The 21,968-nt window shown below is 40.8% G+C and overlaps 2 protein-coding genes across 6 annotated transcripts; both read right to left on the reverse strand.

Annotated features, from left to right (window-relative positions):
- Positions 1-1,788: 1,788 nt before the first annotated feature.
- Positions 1,789-10,712, reverse strand: si:dkey-162b23.4 (sodium/hydrogen exchanger 9B2). 3 transcript variants are annotated; one of them, XM_027021837.3, is made up of 12 exons: positions 10,076-10,712; positions 9,287-9,494; positions 8,580-8,750; positions 7,623-7,765; positions 7,391-7,518; positions 6,856-7,031; positions 6,392-6,498; positions 6,033-6,182; positions 4,685-4,793; positions 4,064-4,200; positions 2,868-3,051; positions 1,789-2,002 (listed from the first exon to the last, which is right to left on the reverse strand). In XM_027021837.3, exons 1-12 carry the CDS (start codon positions 10,142-10,144, stop codon positions 1,941-1,943), a joined length of 1,644 nt encoding a protein of 547 aa, XP_026877638.2. In that variant the 5' UTR covers positions 10,145-10,712; the 3' UTR covers positions 1,789-1,940. The 3 variants fall into 3 exon arrangements, with proteins under 3 accessions (XP_026877638.2, XP_081570888.1, XP_026877639.2); XM_081714762.1 differs by lacking the exon at positions 8,580-8,750; XM_027021838.3 differs by lacking the exon at positions 6,033-6,182.
- A 137-nt stretch (positions 10,713-10,849) lies between these two features.
- On the reverse strand, positions 10,850-15,997 carry bdh2 (3-hydroxybutyrate dehydrogenase, type 2). Of its 3 annotated transcripts, none has more exons than XM_027021839.3 (10): positions 15,899-15,997; positions 15,347-15,434; positions 14,212-14,290; positions 13,644-13,740; positions 13,300-13,408; positions 12,653-12,713; positions 12,210-12,323; positions 11,815-11,873; positions 11,490-11,582; positions 10,850-11,286 (listed from the first exon to the last, which is right to left on the reverse strand). In XM_027021839.3, the coding sequence occupies exons 2-10, from the start codon at positions 15,416-15,418 to the stop codon at positions 11,233-11,235; spliced, it is 738 nt and encodes a 245-aa protein (XP_026877640.1). In that variant the 5' UTR covers positions 15,419-15,434; positions 15,899-15,997; the 3' UTR covers positions 10,850-11,232. The 3 variants fall into 3 exon arrangements, with proteins under 3 accessions (XP_026877640.1, XP_026877641.1, XP_081570889.1); XM_027021840.3 differs by having other exon boundaries at positions 15,816-15,916; XM_081714763.1 differs by lacking the exons at positions 10,850-11,286; positions 11,490-11,582; positions 11,815-11,873 and adding an exon at positions 11,890-12,045 and having other exon boundaries at positions 12,176-12,323.
- Positions 15,998-21,968: the final 5,971 nt, after the last annotated feature.

Below are 21,968 nucleotides of genomic sequence, written 5' to 3' on the forward strand. Positions count from 1 at the left end.
CAGTTTACTTGTACATAGAAAAGGAGGAACTCCCCACTTCAAAGTCATTAGAGTTCCCTTAATTAAAGAAGCATAAGTGTATCGTCACATAAAAAGGATGAACAAAACAAAAAGGACCTTGAAAAAGGCTGAAGAGCTCCCTTATTTTATTATCATTTGCATCCCGTGCTATTGGATGCACTGTGCCGAGATCCACACTCAAATGTGAAAGGAAATTTTACACCTCACTGTCCAAACAAAGGGTGCACTCATCTTTTTTTTTTTTTTCTTCCCTCTGCTGCAGCTACTGAAAAAATCAATAAATACACCGCTACAGATCTGATCATCTTTCATCCAAGGCTATGATTATAAAATTGTTTCCTCCACTGTATCATGTTTGTGTTGTGAGGATCATCTTGAGAGTCCCAAGCTCTCTTTGGCCAGTGCTATCTTCAAGCAACTCTGCAGAACCTGACTGCTAAGTGCAAATCGATGTACGCAAAAGATGTCACATAGAGGGCACACAAAATGCAAGTATATAATAATATTTTGTTCACTTTTATTTTTTCACTTTTACTTGACTGTTCATAAAACATTACTTTAATAAAAAACATTACTAAAAAATCTTAAATTATAAATAAGCCATTTAGAGTCTTAAGTAGTAATGTTTATACAATTACTGGCCTTAAAAGCCATTGGGATACAAATTTGGACTATACATTAAAAACACAATCCTTAAAAGCAAGATAGAACAATTTGGTTTTTCTTTGGTCCCATGTCAAATAAAAGTGAAGGGGTTCTGACAAAACTTAAATACATTAGTAAAACCAATATGCTTTATATCCAAATTATACACACTAAAATTCTGAATCTTAAGATTTTTAATTGAAGAAAATACACTTCAGAGCCACTTAAAATGTGACACGTGTCGGTCGTATTGCAAAGCATGCAACAGTTAATTTGTGTATGACTAAACTTTAAACAGTTTTGAATATGATCATTATTAAAACTGATGAAGATGAGATCCATTATTTTTAAAGGAAACTAAACTAAACATGGCCTACTTCGGTAGATGCACACACCTGTCAGCCAGTATTTCACCAAAGATGTTTTACTGAACCAGAAGCTTTGGCATATTTTAAATCGTGGGTAGTAGTTCTACAATGGCTAGTGTTGAGTGGCAATGATTTAACCTTTAAAGGCCCAGCCGTTGATAGAAATAAGGGTTAAGTAAATGACTCCAGTAAATTAAGGCTCAGATAAATGAAGAGCTGCTCATGTCAGTAGATGGGCTTCATCTAAAATGCCCCTATATGATGGTTGCATCTATTAAAGTCACTAGTTACAGTAGGTACAAGTTAGGTGTTGCCAATGAAGTAGTGTGTGTGTGCGTATAGAGAGAACTAAATAAAACAGCAATTAAATAATGAGAAAAGAAAGATGTGTAAACATCAGTACCCTCTAAATACTAGGCGTATACCTATGAACCGATCCCTTATTAGATCCATGTTTATACAGTGAGTTCCTTACACCGTACCCACTTATTTTTAGCTACAGCTACAGCGGTTATATCACTGACCTAACAACAGATCGCTATGAAAATATCACTCGTACTTAGGCCAAAGCCCATAACGCTGAAATATTTCAAACTGGCCTGACACTTCTTGATTGGGTTCATAGATGATGCCTGTGTCGGCCTGAAAGGCAATAATAAGTCTTCTGCAGTCATTAGTAGACAAAGATCCCCTGTCTGTAAAAATAGGGTATTACACCCAAAACCAGGGGAGAGTTTTCCACCTGTACTTCTTTGAAGAGCGTATTTTCATAGAGTAGTCCGGGAAGTCCCCTAGAAAGTGTTGTAGGGACCACTGTGAGCTTCAGAGGACCATCTTGAGCTGTGGAGGACGACTGCTGGATATGGCCACATCTGCGTTCAGGCAGACTTGGTTCTGGAAAGTTCCTCATATTGCGCTCTCGTAGGTGACCGGTGTGTCCGTTGCCGACAGTGCACCGTGACTCACAGCTGCGCATCCAGAAAACAGAAAATGCAGTGTGTTGGAACGTTGGCCGACGGGACACTGCATGACAATACTGGTACTGTCGTCCCTTTGAGGGTGGGAACCAGACTTTGCCATGCACCCTGAAGAGGGTCACTTTCTTACTGAAAGCCTCCTCATAGTGAACTTAACTCTTATTAGCTTCAAAGTAGACAGACACTACCCATCAAAAGTTTGGAGACACCTTCCCTCTTCCCTTGTTAATGTTTGATTTTTATTATTACATTTCAGTTAGGAAATAATACTTGCAAAAGTATTTGTTAACACAAACAAGGTATTTACTAATATTGTGGAATATTTTGGCACACTTGATGCTCAAGTTTGTTCAGTAAAGCATCTTCCATGTGTGAAGACTAGGCTTTGTATAAATAATCTGACTGTTTTCTTTTTCCACACCATTGTTAAAAAGCACTTGCAGAATATCTATGCCGACATCACAGCAAGGTAGAAAGCGCTTGGGGTACATCATTATGCCAAAGGTTGCAATCTTGTGCAGAAAAATGTCAAGATCTGAAGAGCCATGATAGGTTATTAAAGCCAAAGAAAAGATGTGTAGATGCAGAAACTGTATACTCAACAAACAACGTCCAGCCATTCAAAAGTTAAACTAGCCAGTCAACATCAAAAGAACACAGGCTGTAGAAATATTGCGCAAGTTATTATAAATGCCAAGTACGTTCAATATCTTTTATGCCTAATTCCTGACAACTTTTACGCTCGTAAAAAGTGTTTGATATAGACAAATGGAATATACACCCCGTGGCCGTGCCAGTGTTCCTGCATGTGCTGTTCATACACCCCTTGACCACGTGTACGTGCGTGACATCTCACCCCACTCGGGACTCTTGGGTTTCTGCAGCAGCCGTGGGCCACACAGGCCGATGAGCAGGGCGCCGGTGGGGGCGGTGATCAGGATGGAGAGCACGGCTACGGCCAGCACCTTCATTCCGTAGTGCTGCGCTGCCTCGTCCTGTCGGCCCCGCGCCATATCCAGCGCCGTCGAGCCGATGGCGGCCTGCCGAGAGACGGAGAGAGATTTGGCCAATCCCATCGCTCCTTCTCAACTGTATACCAAGGGCTTGCATTCACGTTAAATTCCTGCTCCTTGTATCATCTTAAATTGCTATTATTTGGTCATTAACTTTAAGGCATATTGTTTGGTTAAAAACTATAATCATCATTCCATTGAAACTAACGTGAAAGGTATGTAGTTAAAAGATTGAGGAATGACAGTGTGAACCCACTGTTCTCTCCTTGTTGTAATTAGACAGTACTCCAGGAAATAACTAGATGAAGCTAACGAGTATTTGGTTTATATTAGCCAAGCTGTTTCAAAGTTCATAGTTATAGGGCATAGTAATGTGTCTTGAACCCAATGTAAGGTTTGTTCCCTATCCTATTACTTTGTTAGTGGTAATACATTAGTGGTAATCCATTAGTATTAACAATAGCCTTGGGTGTTGTGTACCCAAAACCTAATATATGTAATATGGCAAACAAAAATTTCTATTTAATTATCAAAGTCCTTCTCTGTGTCCAGCATAATTATAACAGTTTCTAGTTTATGGAGTCAAGTGTAATGTGTCTACAGTCTGTGCATGTTAAGTAGTCTGTGCATGTTAGCGTGTTCCTTTGATCAAGCCACTTTGATCAGGGTGTATAAATGACAGGATAACATTATAATCTGGCCAAGGTCTTGCTGATCATTTTTGTATCCGTGTTAAGGAGTGATAGTGATGTAGGTAACTTGAGGGTGAGGTAAGATCCTTATTGGGTTTTAGATGGTGTAAGACAGTGGCAGCATTCATTTCAGTGGGTAATGTCATATTTTGTTTTACTTCCTTTATCGTTCTCCAGGGGAGCTAGTACGGGCCAAAAGTGTTCATAAAAGTCACCAGGATATCCATCGTATCCGGATGCCTTATTATTAGGCATCTGATTAAGGACATTCTGAAATTCTTCTGCTCGTACTGGTTTATATAAAGTGTCTTTTGTTTTGGAGGCAAGTGCCTCAGGTGATTGTTTACCTGAACAGTGGCCTTTGGCATCCAGGCCAGAGCGACAAACAACTTCTCTCTGAAGTTGAAGCCAGCACAAAGGACCATGATGTAGGTGAAGACAATACGCACAGTCAGGGAAATACAGAGGGTTGCAAGGCCAAAGCCTGAGAAAAAAAAGCACACACACACACACACACACACACACACACACACACACACACACACACACGCACACACACAGATCACATCTCTCACAGCCTCCCATTTCCTGTGTAGATAGTGGTATGTTTTCTTAGAGCCGTTAAGACATGTTAGTTCTGTATAACGTACTCTGAGCTCTTTTCAGGACCACAGTATGAGAGGAGGGGGTGCAGTGTTAATGCCCCCCAATTCTGGAACTCACTCCCTCAAAGACCCTGTAATATTCCCTACATATCAGATTTTAAATCTGTCAAAAAACATCTCATTCTAGTTTGTCATGTTATATGTCCCTTACGTTTCTGCTGTATCCGATACTGATATTTTCTTTTATGGATTTTATAAATATTAATAGCATATTGACATATCTCAAGCATGTATGAGAAACATTTAATGCATGCTGAAAGCTGCTTTCCAATTCCAGTTTCAGTTGTGGCGAGTGTAACTCACCCACAGTGATGGGGTCCAGGGCCCCAATGTTGATCTCCGCACCAATGAGCCCAAAGAGAAGAGGTTGGAACACATCCCACACTTTGCTCACAATGTCCTCTACAGGGACCTGAATGAACACACACGCGCACGCCCACACAAACACACACACACACACACACACACACACATACACATGCACAGACACAAGTACCCTCATCTTTAGACAGTGTGGTTTCATATTTAAAAGGAACATTCCATCCTTTTTGCAACAAGGACCTAAACATCATCACTGCCATGTTAACCGCTGATGTGGAGACAGACCCTCTAAATGGAACTCACACTGACAGACATATTAAAATCTCTAACATCATTTTACTCTCTTTGTGGTGTGTATCCTGTATCCACTGTAATAACAGAAATCAGAAGTCTTAGTACAGCAATTTATCTTCCTGTGTTTTTAAGGACTTTTTATGTGTAATTAACATCATTAGAGAAATCATTAGTTTACAGAAAATGTGTGTATATATATATATATATATATATAAAATAACTACTGTTCGAACCTGCAGACCTGAGAGTGGAAGACGTGTTTATATGTGTAATAACCATTGCTAGAACCTACAGAGTACACAACAACTAACAGTATAAACAGTATACAGAAGACATATTTACATGTGTAGTAAACATCGTGAAGTCCCACAGAAATGACATTATATAGAAGTCATGTTTACATGTGTAATAAACATTGTTAGGACCCACAGAAATGATATTATATAGAAGACATATTTGTATGTGTAATAAACATCGTTAGGACCCACAGAAATGATATTATATAGAAGACATGTTTACATGTGTAATAAACATCGTTAGGACCTATAGAAATGATATTATATAGAAGACATGTTTACATGTGTAATAAACATCGTTAGGACCCACAGAAATGATATTATATAAAAGGCATGTTTACATGTGTAATAAACATCGTTAGGACCTACAGAAATGACATTACAGACGTGTTTTCACAGTGTTAAATGTCAACTGTAGCTGCTCCCTCAGCTCAGAGGCAAATATCTTTTCAAAGTGTGTGACTGCTGACTCTGTGTGTGTGTGTGTGTGTGTGTGTGTGTGTGTGTGTGTGTGTGTGTGTGTGTGTGTAAAATAGAGTGTGAGAGGAAAGGACGCAAGGTGAACAAGAAATGAAACAAGTGAGAGTGAGAACAAGTGAGAAGTAAGAAAAAACAAGCAGAAATGCTCAAGGAAGAGTAAAAAAAGGTAAAGAAAAAAAGATTTATTAGCGACATAAATATAGAAAAAGAAAGAAGGAGAGTGAGAGGCCCCAGTGCAGATGTGTTGTGGAGGCGCTGACCTTGTCTGGGCCCCATCCCACTCCAGCGAGGAAGGCCAGCACCAGGGTGCACAGGCCCCCAGAGCCTGGGAAGCCAAAGACATTACTGCCAAACACAGCGAACAAGCACAGGCCCACCAGCAGGAATGAGCGCTTGTTCACCAGGCTTTTCTGTGCAAGGTTGTGGACAAGAAACCACATGTACAACGTTTCAAATGTTTAAAGGTAAACTACTATTGGTCAAAAACAATCTGAACAAACAGAGGTAAATGTAAGAAGTTTGGTCAGTAGCGCACTACTGCTAGACGCATAGCGCTCGAGTCTATGTAAGCACTGTGTAAGCTCTGTGAACTAGGAATGCTGAATGGAGGTGCACTTACCTGGTCTCTGCTCGGGAAAAAGCGAAGAAAGAAACCGAGGCCTACACCAGCAGTCATCCCGCCTATCACCTCCAAAAGCCCTATGAGTAAGTTGAACCACGTAGAACCTGCGGGAGAGCAGACAGGCCGTTATACGGAGCAGGTCTGCAGTTCTCCTACACGCCGTTTTTATTCATCATATGTCAGAGCTAAATTAATGTAATACCATCTCATGTCCCAACAAAGCCACAACTATAAGGCCCAGCAGTAATGGTGCACAAAATTACTACATAAGAAAATTCAGAATTGCATTAGCACCATCTCCTGGACAAAGCAACTGTAGTGCTAGTTTAAGAAAGAGCTCGCAAGCTTCTCACAATTTGACCCAAGCACGTCGCACGAACAAGAATTAGAATTACTCTACGAGGAAGTGTGGCTTCCAGGCCGCCACCCCAGCACAGCGTTTGAGGTAAAAGTCCCTATACCTGTAGCAAATGCTACGCTCAAGCACGTGGTGAAGCCAGTGATGGCCAGGATATCGTCGAAGCTGCCGGCTGCCATCAGCAGCGTGGGGATGCCCTGCTCTAGGCCGTAGCCATCCTTCTGCAGGAGCAGCATGGAAGGGACCACCACCGCTGGGGACACGGCCCCCAGGACGAACCTGCAGCAGGGCGGACGCGAACATGAGGCTTCTCTGCTTGACCAGGAGGCACACGAGTCTCGGCATGCTCTAACTATCCCCACTAAGTGCTGGACTTTGGAACTGGTCTCAGATCAGTATAAAATCATTCAAAGAGGCAGAAAGACCTGCTTGGTCATATAGGTTAAAAAGCTGGAGTTATGATGCTAAATATAATAGAAGCAAGCTTGTATGACAGGCTTCTGTTATTCATTATTTCACTGATAATAAAAAAGGGATTTTCTCACAATCATCCATCCCACAAAAGGCACTGTTGAGATGTGGCAGGCATGTGGCTTACCTGGCAGGCAGGTGGCTTACCCGGCAGGCAGGTGGCTTACCCCAGTATAAAACCCCAGATCCAGGGCAGTCCCATGAAGAAGTGAGAAACTAGTGCAACAGTGGACGCTTCTATGAGGCATGGACCAACAGCCAGACGCACACACACTGCTCTCAGCTTCCTGAGGGCCTGGAACACAGACACACACACACACATGCACATGGATACAAACACAATCATTCCATAACCTTTGTTCTAACACTCTGAATGGAGTCAGACGTTGTGTGGCACACCTTGGCATCCAAGCCCAAGCCAGCTCTGGCCAGGATTATAGAGAGGGCGATGTTCCTCAGAGAGGCAGACCAGCGATAGTCGATATAGATGGCCTCTGTCACCACTGGGATGTTTCTGAGTAGCACCCCTGCTAACAGCATGCCTACAAACACACACAAAATGTCAGAATCCAAACCAACCTTCTGTGGCCAGTCAGAAGATACGAAGACAAATTGACTGTATATATATGACACTTCAGATTTTCCCACAGGATGGTTCACCTGGCAAGATGAATGTTATGTTTACATTAACTTCAAAATGAATAAAATAAAAAGGAACCATAGCTGCATGTGGTCAAATGTTCTCCTTTTTCCTTAAATAAGAATGAATGATTTTAGTTCTGTTTTGTATACTGTAGTTAAAAGCTCTGAAGAATATATGAGACTTCTTTTAGTATGCATCTTTCTATTTAGAATATGTCATCTTGCAACAGAGATGTTCACAGCCACGTGTGCCTCAATTAGACATGCAAGTCAGTTGATCTTGTTTCTCAGAAAGCAATACTGCTCACTGATAACACACGGTTGTTTGACAGCAGCAGTGTGATCAGATCGGTAATGGAAGACTAGAAGTTACGAAAGTCTGTATGTAGGGCTTGAATAAGGCAAGGATTTTTTTTAATGTATGCATCAGTGAAAAGGCCACAATGCGATTCGATCAATCCAGTGTGCAAACACTGTATGTGGTGCAATAAAGCGCAGACTTCTATGCCCACTGCCCTGCCTGTGAAAACACAGGGAGTGACTCATGGTCAGATTACAGAGCAGAAAAAAGAAAACAAAAGATAAGAGAGAAAAAGAGGCTTTTAGAGAAGAAAGAGATGGAGAAAAAGTTGGGTGAGAGACAGAGAGAGAGAGACAGACAGACGGATCGGGGGAACCAAAGAGGGCAAATGAGCGGATGTGAGAGGGTCTAACCGAGGAGTGGAGGGAGAGGTGGTAGTCTGGGGAGGTGGAGGAACCCCACCAGCTTCCCTCCAGCGACAGCACAGCCGAACACAGCAAAGACGCCAAACAGGTTGCCTCCGGGGAGACACTCCTTCTCGGTGATAGACCACACCACCCCGAACGACACCGCAGCCATAACCACTGTGGGAGTACAGCAGGGAAATGTGCAGTCGAACCTCAACTGCCGCCCTGAGTTACGGATCACTTATTAACCAGGGTGTGTGCCCACCACATGTTAAACAAAAGCTCATTTCCATTCCAACAAATGACAGATTTTCAAACCAATATTTACACACTCCTGGTAACCAAAGGGACCATGTAGGCGCTGGCATGAAACTCATACACTGTAGACAAATAGGAACAATCACTACCATGCCCCATATCAGTTACAGTATTGTTACCAGGCTGTTTGCAACTCTGCACTGAAAAACCATTACTTGACTGGGACTTTCCATCAACAGCTTACTTGTGCCAAGCAAATTAGATGAAGCAGACTGATATTAAGTTCATATCTGTATACGATTATTCAGTGCTTAATGGAATGTAGCACCACTGTCATCCCTTGGCATCAGCCAGTGTTTGTGGATTGATCCCAACATCTATCATTTTGGGAGTAGAAATGGCTGCATCTGTTCCTCCTTACACCCATCCACGCTTGATGTAGCCTCCGGGCTCACCTTTAGTGATGAGGAGAGCAGGGCGCCCGTGTGGGGGGCAGCGGCACCACCGTCGCAGCCAGGCGCAGCACATGTGCGGCCGATCCGTGTTGGTGCAGGCGTCGATCAGGCATGGCGCCCGTGGGACGAATGCTACCACATCCTCGGGGAGGGTGGTGCCTGGGCTGTCTGCGTCCCTGACCACAGCCTGATCCATGGCAAGGCAATGCTGGGCCCCGGAAACCAAGGCAGAAGGTCAGCAGGGAGGTCAGCAGGAGCCGCTCGTAGCAAAAGAACAAAAAACGACCCCTCGGAGAGCCAAGCAGGAAGGGGGATGAGGCCACAACAGCGGTGCGCACTTAGCCTTGGCCATTCTGACAAACGTCATCATGTCCTATTACAGGGAGGTATCAGAAAGGGTATTATCTGACTGTATTGACAGTATCATGGCCGCCTGTTTGTACTGCTGTGTTTGTCTCTTACAGACATACTGCACTGCACAGGCTGACCAGGGGAAAGAAAACTCATAAAAGTGAGAAAAGAGTCTTTAGACAGAGTGAAACAAAGTGGCCCTCACATCAGCAGGTTCCAGGCAAAACCCAAAAAATTATACAAAATCAAGGCCATACAGCATACTGTATGAAATCTTACTGTAGCTTGTATATGCATCATAAATCAAAGCATTGCCCACAACTTAGAAGTCTGTCGAGTGCAACTTAATAAGACAATTTGAAAAACATTTTTGCACTACTCTTGCAGAATGCTAAAGAGTGTTTTTCAAGTGTTCAGTGGCATGCAGACAGCTCTTACCTGCACAGGAGTTTCATCCTCTGTCTGTGAACAGGCAGGAGGATGCGGTGTGGACCGCGCAGCGTCCATGCTGGAGCAGGCGTGTGTGGTGCACGGGTGCTGCTCACTAACGGGGCGTTCACGTTGTTATTTATCATTCAGCCTCTAACCTGCGATAACCTCTTCACTATTATCATTGTTGCTGAGTTATATTATTATCATTGTTGCTGAGTTATAATCTGAGTATTGGCGTTCACCAGGACGTCACGTGCAGCAGTTGCTTAGCTACTTCCTTGTGTAGTAAAACCGAATCTAGACGGTTATGTTAAAGTAAAATATTAAACTAATAAAAGCATTTTTATAACTATTCTGTACAGAAATAATGTCGTTGTGCTGGCTAGAATCCGGTTAGCTGGCTGTCTTATAACACAGGAGTACAAACAATGTAATCTGGTAATTAAATGGCTATTTAATCCGATTTTGACAGAATAATTTAACAGATACTTATGAGAGGCTGGTACATCAGCTGACGAAAATTCGGTGTATGATCAGTTTTAGTAAGGCAGCTAAAATAAACAGCAAGCTGTCTAGTTTAGTTGTCTGCTTAGCTAAATGATGGAGCTAGCTAGCGTTAGCTAGATCCCGCTGCGTGTCCTGCAGTCACATGAGAAATCAAGAGGACGATGGATTTGAGTAACATATGGAGGAAAGATTAGCTAAAACGGAGGTGTCCAACTGCAAATCTGCACGGAGTTTATAAGTCAAACAAAGTCAACGATTAAACAAACTCCACACTTATTTCAAGGCAATATGTTTATTACACGTTAATTCACCATTTGCTAAATATTCCTTATTCCACACAATGGTTCATTTAATCAAAAGTGTGGTGCAGGAAATAAGTAATCTACAAAATCACTAACACATTTCAATTTCCCTTTTTAAAGTACAGCGATAATCATAAAAAAAAAGGACAATTTATTTAAGATCAGCCTTCATCATGGGAATCTGAAACTGGATCCTTTGGTGGTGCAAGACAAAAAAGACATTTTAACTCATTTATAGAAAATTTCAAAAGGTGCCACAAGACATTTGGATGCATCAAAAATTACTTTGATGATAAAACTGTATTAAAGCTGTGCTACTGAAAGGTACTACATTTCATAGTAGGTGCTAAATGTTTAGAGGCTCCATCCTCCATCGATGATGTATTTTGCGCCAGTCACATAGGCAGACTGCAAGATAATCATTCATTACTGTGTTAGCCGATTAGCCAGGCAAGCTTGAGCCTCATATGTTTCAAATGTAACCCACTTAACCATCAACACCATCAAATTTATGTAATGGCCCAAACAAGCTTTAATCTTCAAAAGGTGCAATCCACTCGCATGGTCTGCAGTGACATCTACGTGTAGTGTATCTCAGAGAATGACCTCACCTCGTCTGAGGCCAGGTAAACACACAGGTGAGCCACCTCTTCGGCAGTGCACATCCGGCCTATCTTCTGGCGGGCGATAAAGTCCTTATAAGCCTTATAAGACCAGAAGGCAACATATTGACACATGACTCTCACCGGCTTGGCAGAAACAGTTACCTGGATTCTAATGACAGAGCTAGCAGAGAACATGTTAGCTTTTCATCCAGTGTTAGCCACCCTTAGTTTTCTGTTCATTTATGAAAGCTTGACAATAGGTGAGACATGATCATCTGTTATTCGGGTTATCTGAGCAGTGCATAGGAGGCCGCAGATGTACTACCACTACCTGCTCAGGATCAGGTCTGGCCTGGATTCGTCCTCTTAATGATGGTGTGTCTACAGTACCTGGGGAAAAGGGCCAAACTATAGTGCTATATTCAAAATTAAATTAAATGATTAAATAAAGATGCAGTTTGTGCAACAAGCCTAGTGTTATTTGAATGTATAGTGTAAATATGGATTCTTTGAGTCCCTGAAACATATTGGACATGTTTTTTGTTTATTAGTTATTTTACTTCTGACATTGGTAAAAAAAAAATTTAAAAAAAGAAAAAAAGAAAAATTCACTGTAAAATATTGACATTTTAAATTGTTTAAAAGGTGCTATATAAATAGTTTTATTTCCATCCATCCATCCATCCACCCACCCTGGAAACATGGCCTGCGGTATTAGCAGCATACCAGGACAGATGCAATTGCAACGGATCCCTTGCTCAAGGAAGTCTGCTGCCACTGACTTGGTTAGGCCGATCACAGCAGCTTTAGATGTGCTGTAGACACATCTGTTCACAACACCTAGAGGACAAAATGAGCACGCAACTCAAACTGACAATCACATGATCTTTTCTCATCTATCAGGGTGATAATACAGCAGTGTTTTTCAGTCAGTCCTCAGGGTCCAACGGATAGTACTTGTTTTTGCTTCATCCTAGCTCCAGACACACCTGAGCCATAAAAAACACTGAACACCTGGTGCAGGTGTACTGGGAACAAGGTTAGTGCATAAATTTGGACCATCTACAAGAGCTGAAGGACTGGGTAGCATAATTCAGAATAACAGGTTTTTTTAAAAAAAAAAAAAAAAAAAGATTTTTCTGCCAAATATATAAACAGATCATTCATACCTTTGATACTTGATGCCACAGATGACATATTTATGATACTGCCAGACTTGCAGGCCAGCATCTATATGGATAAACATTTACAGCATTTAGCTGACGCTTTTATCCAAAGCGACTTACAATTATGGCTGAGTACAACTTGAGCAATTGACCACTGAGCTACTACTGCCCTAAACAAGGACCAGAATACCTTCACAATCAAATTAGTGGGCTACATTACAAATCTGTCCAAATCTAGTATCCAGGTATACCAATATTAGCTAACTGATCGAATTAGAGCAAAGTCCAAAGTCACTTTAATTCATCTTATCTGATCTTAAAATTAGTTTGAGAACTAATCTAATCTAATGATAATTTCACAGTACATCCAACTGTCTAACTTGCTCATATTTTCTGCATTAAAAAAAATGTTTTAATTTTTCATCCTGTAATAGAATTGTAATCACTAGTGACCCAGAGTCACTGGAACCAGGCAATTATCCTATTTTTTTCCCTTTTTGCCCCATTTCTAAGAGGGACTAGATGCTAACCACTTGTGTCATGGCTCTGTGTTAATCTCAGAAAGTAAATAACAAAAATAAACTGAATGTCTATAATGAAAACAAACTGGAGAAACAGGTAGGGCAACATGTGGCTAAGGATTAGGTCACCTTAGGCAGGAAGGCCTTAATCATTAGGTACATGCTGCGTACGTTGACGTTCATGCTAAAGTCCCAGTCGGCCTCCTCACAGTCCAGGATGGAACCATGGTGGACAAACCTGGACAGAGTCATTAATGGATCAAATCAACTGCCTGACTTCAGTAAGGCAATGTGCGGGGTATGGGGGTTGGGACTGCAGTTACAACTTCAAAATGCATGTTTTGGACATTAAGTTACACCATACAAAATCTGGTGAGAAACGTAGCAGGACAAAGAGATATTACGAAGAGTCTACATGGAGTTTACATTAAGGTGTATAACGTGTGCATCTATTACAGATCTAAAGCAATTACCCAGCCACATTAAAAATCACGTCCACGTGGTTGAATTCCTGAGCCAGTGCCTCCACTTGGTCCTTGTTGGTTATATCAACAACCTTGGTCTTAATCCCTAGACAAAACAAAGGAAGAGAACTGTAAGAAATCAGCCAAATATGTTTCCACCTTTAGAACCAAGTAAAAAGACACTCGGCTCAGGGTGTTATAGGGTTGGGGGTGAAAGGAGGGTGCCTAGAGAAGAGGAAGAAGTTGATCAGTGGTCTTACTTATTCATGGATGGGGGTGGACAGGTCAACTAATAGTCATGTGAGCTCATTTACTGAAAACTGAGTATAAGCTAGGTTAGACAAAAGATCATTCATGGTAACATGATTTTTTTAATCATGGGGAAATTCAGTTAAACTTCATTAGGTGTCTATATACTGTAACCGGTCTGAGATCCAAAAATGACCATGCCAATGTACCATGGAAGAATTTGGCAACAGGAACTGAGGTCATTTATCAGCTGAAAAATAAAGATCCCCTTCTACTTATCAGGTTTGGCTAACTGGCAATGCATCACTAGATGGCAGCAGAACACTACCTGGAATGCCATCCAATTCTTTGAGTTTCTCGCCATTGATGTCCGTAGCTGTGACTTGAGCGCCCTCTCTGGCAAAAGCCTAAACAAATACATATCCGGTTTAATTTGCATTTAATTACTAAAACCAAGTGCAATTCCACATAATAAGAGAGAGTATGGAGTTTTTAGGCAATTTTGCAAATCCAGGGACAAAAATGAAAATGTTGATCTTTCCTGATAACTAGGCCAGCATAAAATGCCATTTTTTCCTGTCAAGAAAAGATGCCATTTTCTGCTATTACAAATAAATCCACTTGTTTTCATTAGGATTATAAAAAGATCATTTCCCCCCCTGGGCCTATCTTATCCTACTTTAACTGTCTGAACAGCATGGCGGACCAGTCTGCCCCAAGCCAGAAAGAAACACCATGCAGTGGCTTTGGTGCTACAATCACCCAAGGGGAAGTTCCTTTCATTTCCTTCATAGCAGTATAAGAATTGAGCTTCTGCTGCCTCCATCACCTGGAGCTGCCCGTAATCTGCTTTGTCCGCTGACGTGTAACAGCTCTGCTACATATAAATGGCATTCCACACTGCATATGAATCGCCTGTGTCTGCTCCACTTAAGTTTTGCTCAACATCAAATTAAAGGTTTGTGAATAAGGGCTCGCTAGGCAAAAAAAAAAAAAAAAAAGGTCTTTTGTTAAACAGCCAGACTGGTCATTCACTCCTGAACCTGGGGCTGCAACAACCTGACTTTATCCCTTTTATTATTTAACATACAAATTCAGCTATAAGGGAAACTTGAATGTTTCACACGGAGGGCTGCAAGATGTCAGGCTCCTAAAACCTGAGTGAACAACCTCCCAACTAAAGACACTGCCCGCTGAACAAAAAGATCTATTTACCCTTGACCTGCTAGCAGGCCTGTGACAGTCGCGTTGACAGCCGCGAGCCTGACAGTTTCACAACAAATCCAAAATGCTTGCTTGTCTCACATCCAATGACAATTTATCGCTGCAATTTTAATCCCAGCAATTTTACTGTATTGGTAGTATACAGAAACAGCAAGAGAAAGTCCGAACGGAAGAGGGAAGAAAGACAGTGCTCTGAGTACTCTGTCAAAGGTTTGTGTTATGATACAAGAAAGGGTTACTATAGCAGCTGCTCTTCCGATCCCTTGGGCAGCTGCAGACAAGACGATCACTTTGCCATCCAGTCTTCCCATGGCTTTCAACTACAGCCTGCAACAGTGGAAAGTGTGATCTGGTCAGCTGGATCATTCTTTGACGTTTAAGAAACGTTAGTGGCACTTGCTTGTGAGCATGAGGCATACAGTATTTTCTAAATAAGTTACATAAGCCCATAATGCATTCCATTAGTAATTGGACAAGGACTTTTTTTTTCTTTTTGCTGGTTGGATGGTTCATTTGGCTTGACTGTACTTCAGCACACTGGATCTAAAGTACATCTATAGAAGTCTATGCTTTCCAGAATATAGTTAGTGATATTACTGAACATTTGTTATTGTTAGTTGCCAGGTAGCTCTGGTGTTAGCAGACTTTTCATTGCAATGGCCCATCGAAACAGAGTTGAGAAAAAGAAGACATTTTGCTGTGGCTTACTTCGAGCGACACAATCCACAATGTCACTACTGTGACAGAAACGTATCATATAAAAACTGTTTAAAACACCATAAGCGACTTACAACTTGAGTTGCAGAAACGTCCACACGTGATGCAGGCTTTTTTTAAAGGAAAATAAATGTATCAAAATAAAAGTCCTGCTGCGTGTAGGCGTTCTGGATCATTATTAATAGTAAACGACTATTAAACGAAAAGAAGAGCGTAAACTACTCATAAATAACGGAGTTGGTAAATCCTAATAGCTCACTATTGTTGCTTCCTATGTTCCTATGGTTCCTATAGAGGTAATGTTGGTCAGTCATACTAACCACCCCAGCCATGATTTGTCAGTAGAAACCTTTATTGGCAGTTTTACTACATTGTATAAAATCAACTATAACAATTTCAATACAGGCAGAAAATATGCAACAGCGGCCTGTGGTCACAGAATTCCGTGGTCACAGATTTCGATGTAACACCAGTACGGGTATTCAAATTATTTTAATATGGTTTATAGAATAAGTTACACTGTCATAGCCAGTGGACCTATTATTGAAGATCAGACGTTATAATACAATATAAAACGCTTACAATTCAGCACCACCTATCATCTCATATGTAACATATGCTAGACTAGTTAATTAAATTCAAAATAAAAATCTGTGATCAGATTTCAAATATTTAATCTTTTGTTTGTCAATACATCCGTTAAAAAACAAATAATATATATATATAAAATATAATATAATATTATATAATAATATTATATATAATATATTATATATAATATTATATATTATATAATATATAATATATTAATAATATATTATAATATAATAATATATATTATATATATATATATATATATATATATATAATATTATATATAATATTATATAATATATAATATTATATAATGTGTGTGCGTGTGTGTGTGTGTGTGTGTGTGTGTGTGTGTGTGCGCGCACGTGTGTGTGCACCTTGCTTCTCAAACTGTGCAAAGAAAAAACAAATAAAAAGCTCATTTATTATGAATAAAGGAAAACAAATAAAAGCTAATTAATCATGGGTAAAAGTATTACCTATTGAAGGAGAGCAAGTTTGTGGTAAGAGTACTTACAGAATATTCATGCTGTGTTTTATATTATTATTACAGTTTTGCATTATTTTAAATAATTGTTTGATATTTTTCCATTAAAAAGTAGAGAAAAGAAAGGAAATTTTACACTTACTATGTTTCTGTAGTAGATTGCCCCCCCAACCCACCCCCACCCCCCAACACCCACTTCTCCTTTGCCCTGGACAGACATTCTTGTGCCACATGGAGATGATGCCAGCTGGACTAGACTTGCTCACCAGTGACAAAGCATCTAAGAAAATGTCCTGATCCTGCCAGTAGATGCTCCCATCCCCGAAACAGCCACACCCTCTAGACCCACTGAACAGACTCAAGCTACACATCTGTGCTGAAGTGGCTATTTGGACCAAAAATAACGTAAAACATGAACTGGGCCACCCGATGGAGGATGGCTTCCCTCTTGACTCTTGCTCCTCCAAAGGTTTCTTCCTTAAACCCACCAAGGGAGTTTTTTCTTGCCACTGTCACCCTCAGCTTGCTTATTAGGGGACTGGACACATACATTTGTAAAGCAGCTTTGTGACAACATGTGTTGTAAAAAGCGCTATATAAATACATTTGACTTGACACATTAATCAACATCTGAGACAGTCTCGTTTAGAGTAGGCTTAATCCAAACCATCCATTTAGTTATCAGTTACTTGAAATTAGCCCTTCCAATCAAAGTGGAATAAGGGTTTAAGGGATTAAGGGATTTTTATTACTAATTCTCATGCTTACCGTGGCATTTGCCTTTAAGTGACTGCTCTTTCTGCCATTTTTAGTGTTTTGATGAACTCCCATATTGGCTTCCAAGCTGCTCATTTCTTTTAAGGAGAGCGTGTTCACATTACTCCGCTTGCTCTGCGAATTCAGTATATTTGGTCAAGTGTGAAAGCTGTTTTCCAGCTCGGTCACTTCACTTTTCAGGTTTCGTGATTGCAGTGTGTTTAATGTAGGCTAGGCATATAATAGTCCCATGTCATCAATATTGTACAGTGGTAAAAGCCTAATAAAAATACGCTTTCATAGGACTGGAGCAAAGTTTTGGTAGTAAAGCTCATCTTTGTGGAGAGAGCATGTATACTGAGAGCATCTTAGAAAGACGCATATGTCTTGCTGGCCTTCATGAATAAACTTTCTTATATAAGAATGGCTTATGGTTTGAATGTGGTTCTGCACTGTGTAATGCCATGTATACAAAAAAGCGCTGTGCTTCAGACTGAATCGAACTGGTTGTGGACTCTAGTATTGGGGACAAATGTGAAAATAGCTCAGCAGTCAGAACTGATGTTGTTTATTATTATTATTATTATTATTATTATTATTATTATTATTATTATTATTATTATTATTATTAATATTATTATTATTATAGCTGGATAGGTTTTGCTAGCTATGTAGAAACAAAGCCTGTTGCAATATTTTTTTGTATGTAAATACTGGCAGTAGTTGAATTGTAGATTGTACTACTGATTATTTCTGGAGGGAAAATTGTGCCAACCTACTTTTGCCAAGGCACACCCAATTTCTGGAAGTGCCACAGCTGCAAAGTGCAATTGTTAAATGATACTTAACCAAACAGCAGGACATTATATCTTCTCTGTAAGGGTTGGCACCAGGCCGAGGCCCCCTCCGGCCACCAGAGGGAGGCCTCGAGTCAACCACGCCAGTAAACAGGCTTAACACTCAACAGCTGGGCTAGACCTTATATAAGCCCAGTGACCCAGGCATTCAGTGCTGGGACTTTGCTAAAGTTTTGAGCCAAGATCCTAGCCGGTAACTCTGGGTATTGAGGTCTGTGAGCCCTTGTGCTATACCTCTGCTCTGCGAGGGTGTCTGTGTTTTTACACACCCCCTCTGTTCTCCAGTTTTCCCCTCTCGAGTCTGTCTACTCTCCTGAGGCTTCCCTTAGCCATTCAAGTTCCTCCCTGTTTTCTGATTTTGTTTGGGAAGTTTTAGTTTGGTTTTCCCCAGTGCTTCGGGGTTGCCATTTCTTCCCGTGGCATCCTTTGTTCTCCCCTTTTTTCCATGCTCGGCATAGTGTTTAGTTTTTTCCTTTTGTTTTACTTGATCCAATCTCTAACTGTTTTGCACACGGGTCCACCATTGTTAATGCGTGGTTGCTCACCCATTAGGCTATTGGTATCCTGACCTGGGTTCAAGCTCACCTTACACTCTGCATGAGTTATAGCTTGCATCTTGTATGCTGAATGGAGAAGGTGGCCTCTCTAGATCATCATTCCACATGAACCACTTTTACAATAGAAACCACTTTTAATTTTGTTTTAGCATTCTCCTCTCCCCTTCTGTTAGCCAACTCAAGATAGATGGATACAGATGCATAACTTGCATTAAACCTTTTTCTGTTGATTATTTATTTATGAAGACATAGCATATATACGAAAAAAAAAACTATAGAAGTAAAGCAAATTCTGACCAAAAAGTAGAACGGTCTCGCCAAGTTCGCAAAGGTAGCAGGACATGAGATTGCCTGCGTGACGGGCCTTGGAGCTCATCGCAGGGAAGCTGTGCAGTTGTGATGTGCTTTCAAGTGGGTCTTGAAGCAGTCATTGACTGCAGTGGGTTTGTAACCTTTTCAATCATAGTGGAAAATGGAATGATGACAAACAAGGAAGGTTTTCTCAGCGCTGTTGGCCAACCATGCTCAGAGCTGCTGGGGGGGAGGGGGTTGGCTTAATGATCTATCTTAATGATCTAGGGATTCACCAGTTCTCCACAAGAGGAGGGAAGTAATTTCTTCTTGCCTTTTCTCTTGTACCCAGCATTCTGCATTTGGAATATGTCCTGTGCTGTTTTGCACACATAAAAGAAACACCAAAAATAGTCCAAATGATCCATCTCGTCAGACACATGCAGCATTCAGAGTTGCTTTTTGGCATAATTATGATGATAACTCATCATTGTCATAGATACTTCCTGGTCTTTTATTTCTAGCACAGTACTTGTGGGGAAAGAAACCATAACTGGTCCTTAGAATTGACTGACAGCCGCAGTAACTGTTTGACCCTACAGTGGAAAAGAGGCTATAGTTTGAACATTTTGATTCAAGTCACCCCATTGCAAAACCTACTGATGTCAAATGAAATTCGATTTTTATGCATGTCAAGTCAGGGATTCGCCTATCTTGAGTAATATATATGTTGTGAGAAGACAATGCTCTGCTGAAGTCAAACCTTTAATGGCTTATTAATTACCTGAAAGGAGAAAAAACTAGGGGCCTTTTCTTTTTGCCCAAAGCCCTTATTTATGGTCCTTCTGTTCAAAACGGCAGAGGCTGGCCTTTAGGAAGTGCATGTCTTTTGATTTGACCAGATTAATGCATTCATTTGTCACTCCATGTGTGTTCTCAAGTAGGATTGGTGGAATAAAAAATAACAAAATTGGAATCATGGGTGGAGGCAGCATCTCTAACCAGAATAGCTTGCATGCTTGCAGAACAAGCTTTGGGAATGTTCTAACTGGGAATGTTAGAATGTTCTAGCTTCATTCCCTGAAAGAGTTTGAAGTGAATGAGAGCAAATACACAAGAAATGTATTTCTGCAAAACGTTGCTACCATACCATTTGTTAGCCTCCTTATAAAAACGTTTGTTTTTTTAATTAAAAAAAAACAGCATGTAACTTCAACATTAGACAAGTTAAGAACACACTGGAGTAGGAAAATCCTCTCTTTATTTCCCATCAGAAGCATTTACAAAGCCATACTGTAGAATGATGGGTAGAGAGGACTGTGGTCCTGCAGATATCGGTGCGTTTACAATGCCGTCTTTATCGATGACTTAGCAGATGACACACCCATGTGAAAAACTATCAGCCCTTTTTTGTACTCATTTTCCTTTGCCTGTTTTTGATGTCTGTTCCAACTTGAAGCAGAATGACTTGGGCAACAGGAGTGTAAACCAAAATGCTGGCCCTCTGAGGCTACAGTTTGTACTTGGCAAAAGTACACTGCACACATGACAGAATTCAGAGATAAAAGAGAAAGAATAAAAGAATATAAGAAAAGAATGATGGAAGTAAGAAAGAAGAATGCAATCGTTGAGAATTTGGTGACGTGTAAGGGTTGACCCCACAGACTCCAGTGGTGACAGATTGCTGACCTTTTGTAGTGCGTGTCATGGGAGGTTTATGATTAAACATTTCAACCAGGAATATGACAGTTTTTATTTCCAAATACTATAAAGATATGTTGACACACTTCTAGATGCAATGGACAAGAGTAGATGGAAATAATCTATACTTTAAATCAGAAAAAAATGAGTCGCTAAGCATGGTGTGACGTAGATGGCATAGAGGAAGTTAGAGGCCAGGTAGAACAGACGTGTTCTTTATTTTCCATTTGAATTCTAATAAACACAAAGCAAGTCTTGGTCAAATCTCCTTATTTGTTGCACCGACGGGCACTCGCGGTCTCGCTAACGCACAACGCTGTCTCTCTCAACCTGCAGGAGTATATAGTGACAGGTGGTAATACGGAGCAGGTGTCTTCTGTTAGAAAACAGGTGATTGTGAGCGGGGCAGGTTAGTGGTACGGTCCTTGTCTGGAGTAGGTGTGTCCCTCCCGGTAGGGGCCTGGCCTACTATGACACATGGTACACAATATTTACCTTGATCACAGTGTCTCTGTTTACTCCAAAGATCATGTCTTCTTGTATAATATTAAGTACTTGTGTAATATTACCCATACCGTTAAGTCTCAGAGATCTCCAGGTCTTATGCACTGTAAAATAAGACACACCTTTCAACACCCCTTTGCTTGCTGATTTATGGCCCCTCAGTATCTCATTTCCACTTCTTTTGATTTGTTTTTTGACCCTCTCTACTGTCTCCTGAATGTCTCTTCTTTCATCGAACATGATGTACCTTGATTCATTGTTCAGCCGGTCAGTGAAGCAAAAGTTCCCATCTGGGTTTGGGGCCCCAAATGCTCAGATAGCTTTCTGACAATAAATATTTTCTTTAATGTGGCTCTGTCCTTGGCAGGGGCTAATAGGAAGCCAACACTCACTTGCT

Source organism: Electrophorus electricus, chromosome 5 (genome assembly GCF_041902795.1).
Source record: "Electrophorus electricus isolate QZ-2024a chromosome 5, ASM4190279v1, whole genome shotgun sequence".
NCBI lineage: Eukaryota > Metazoa > Chordata > Actinopteri > Gymnotiformes > Gymnotidae > Electrophorus > Electrophorus electricus.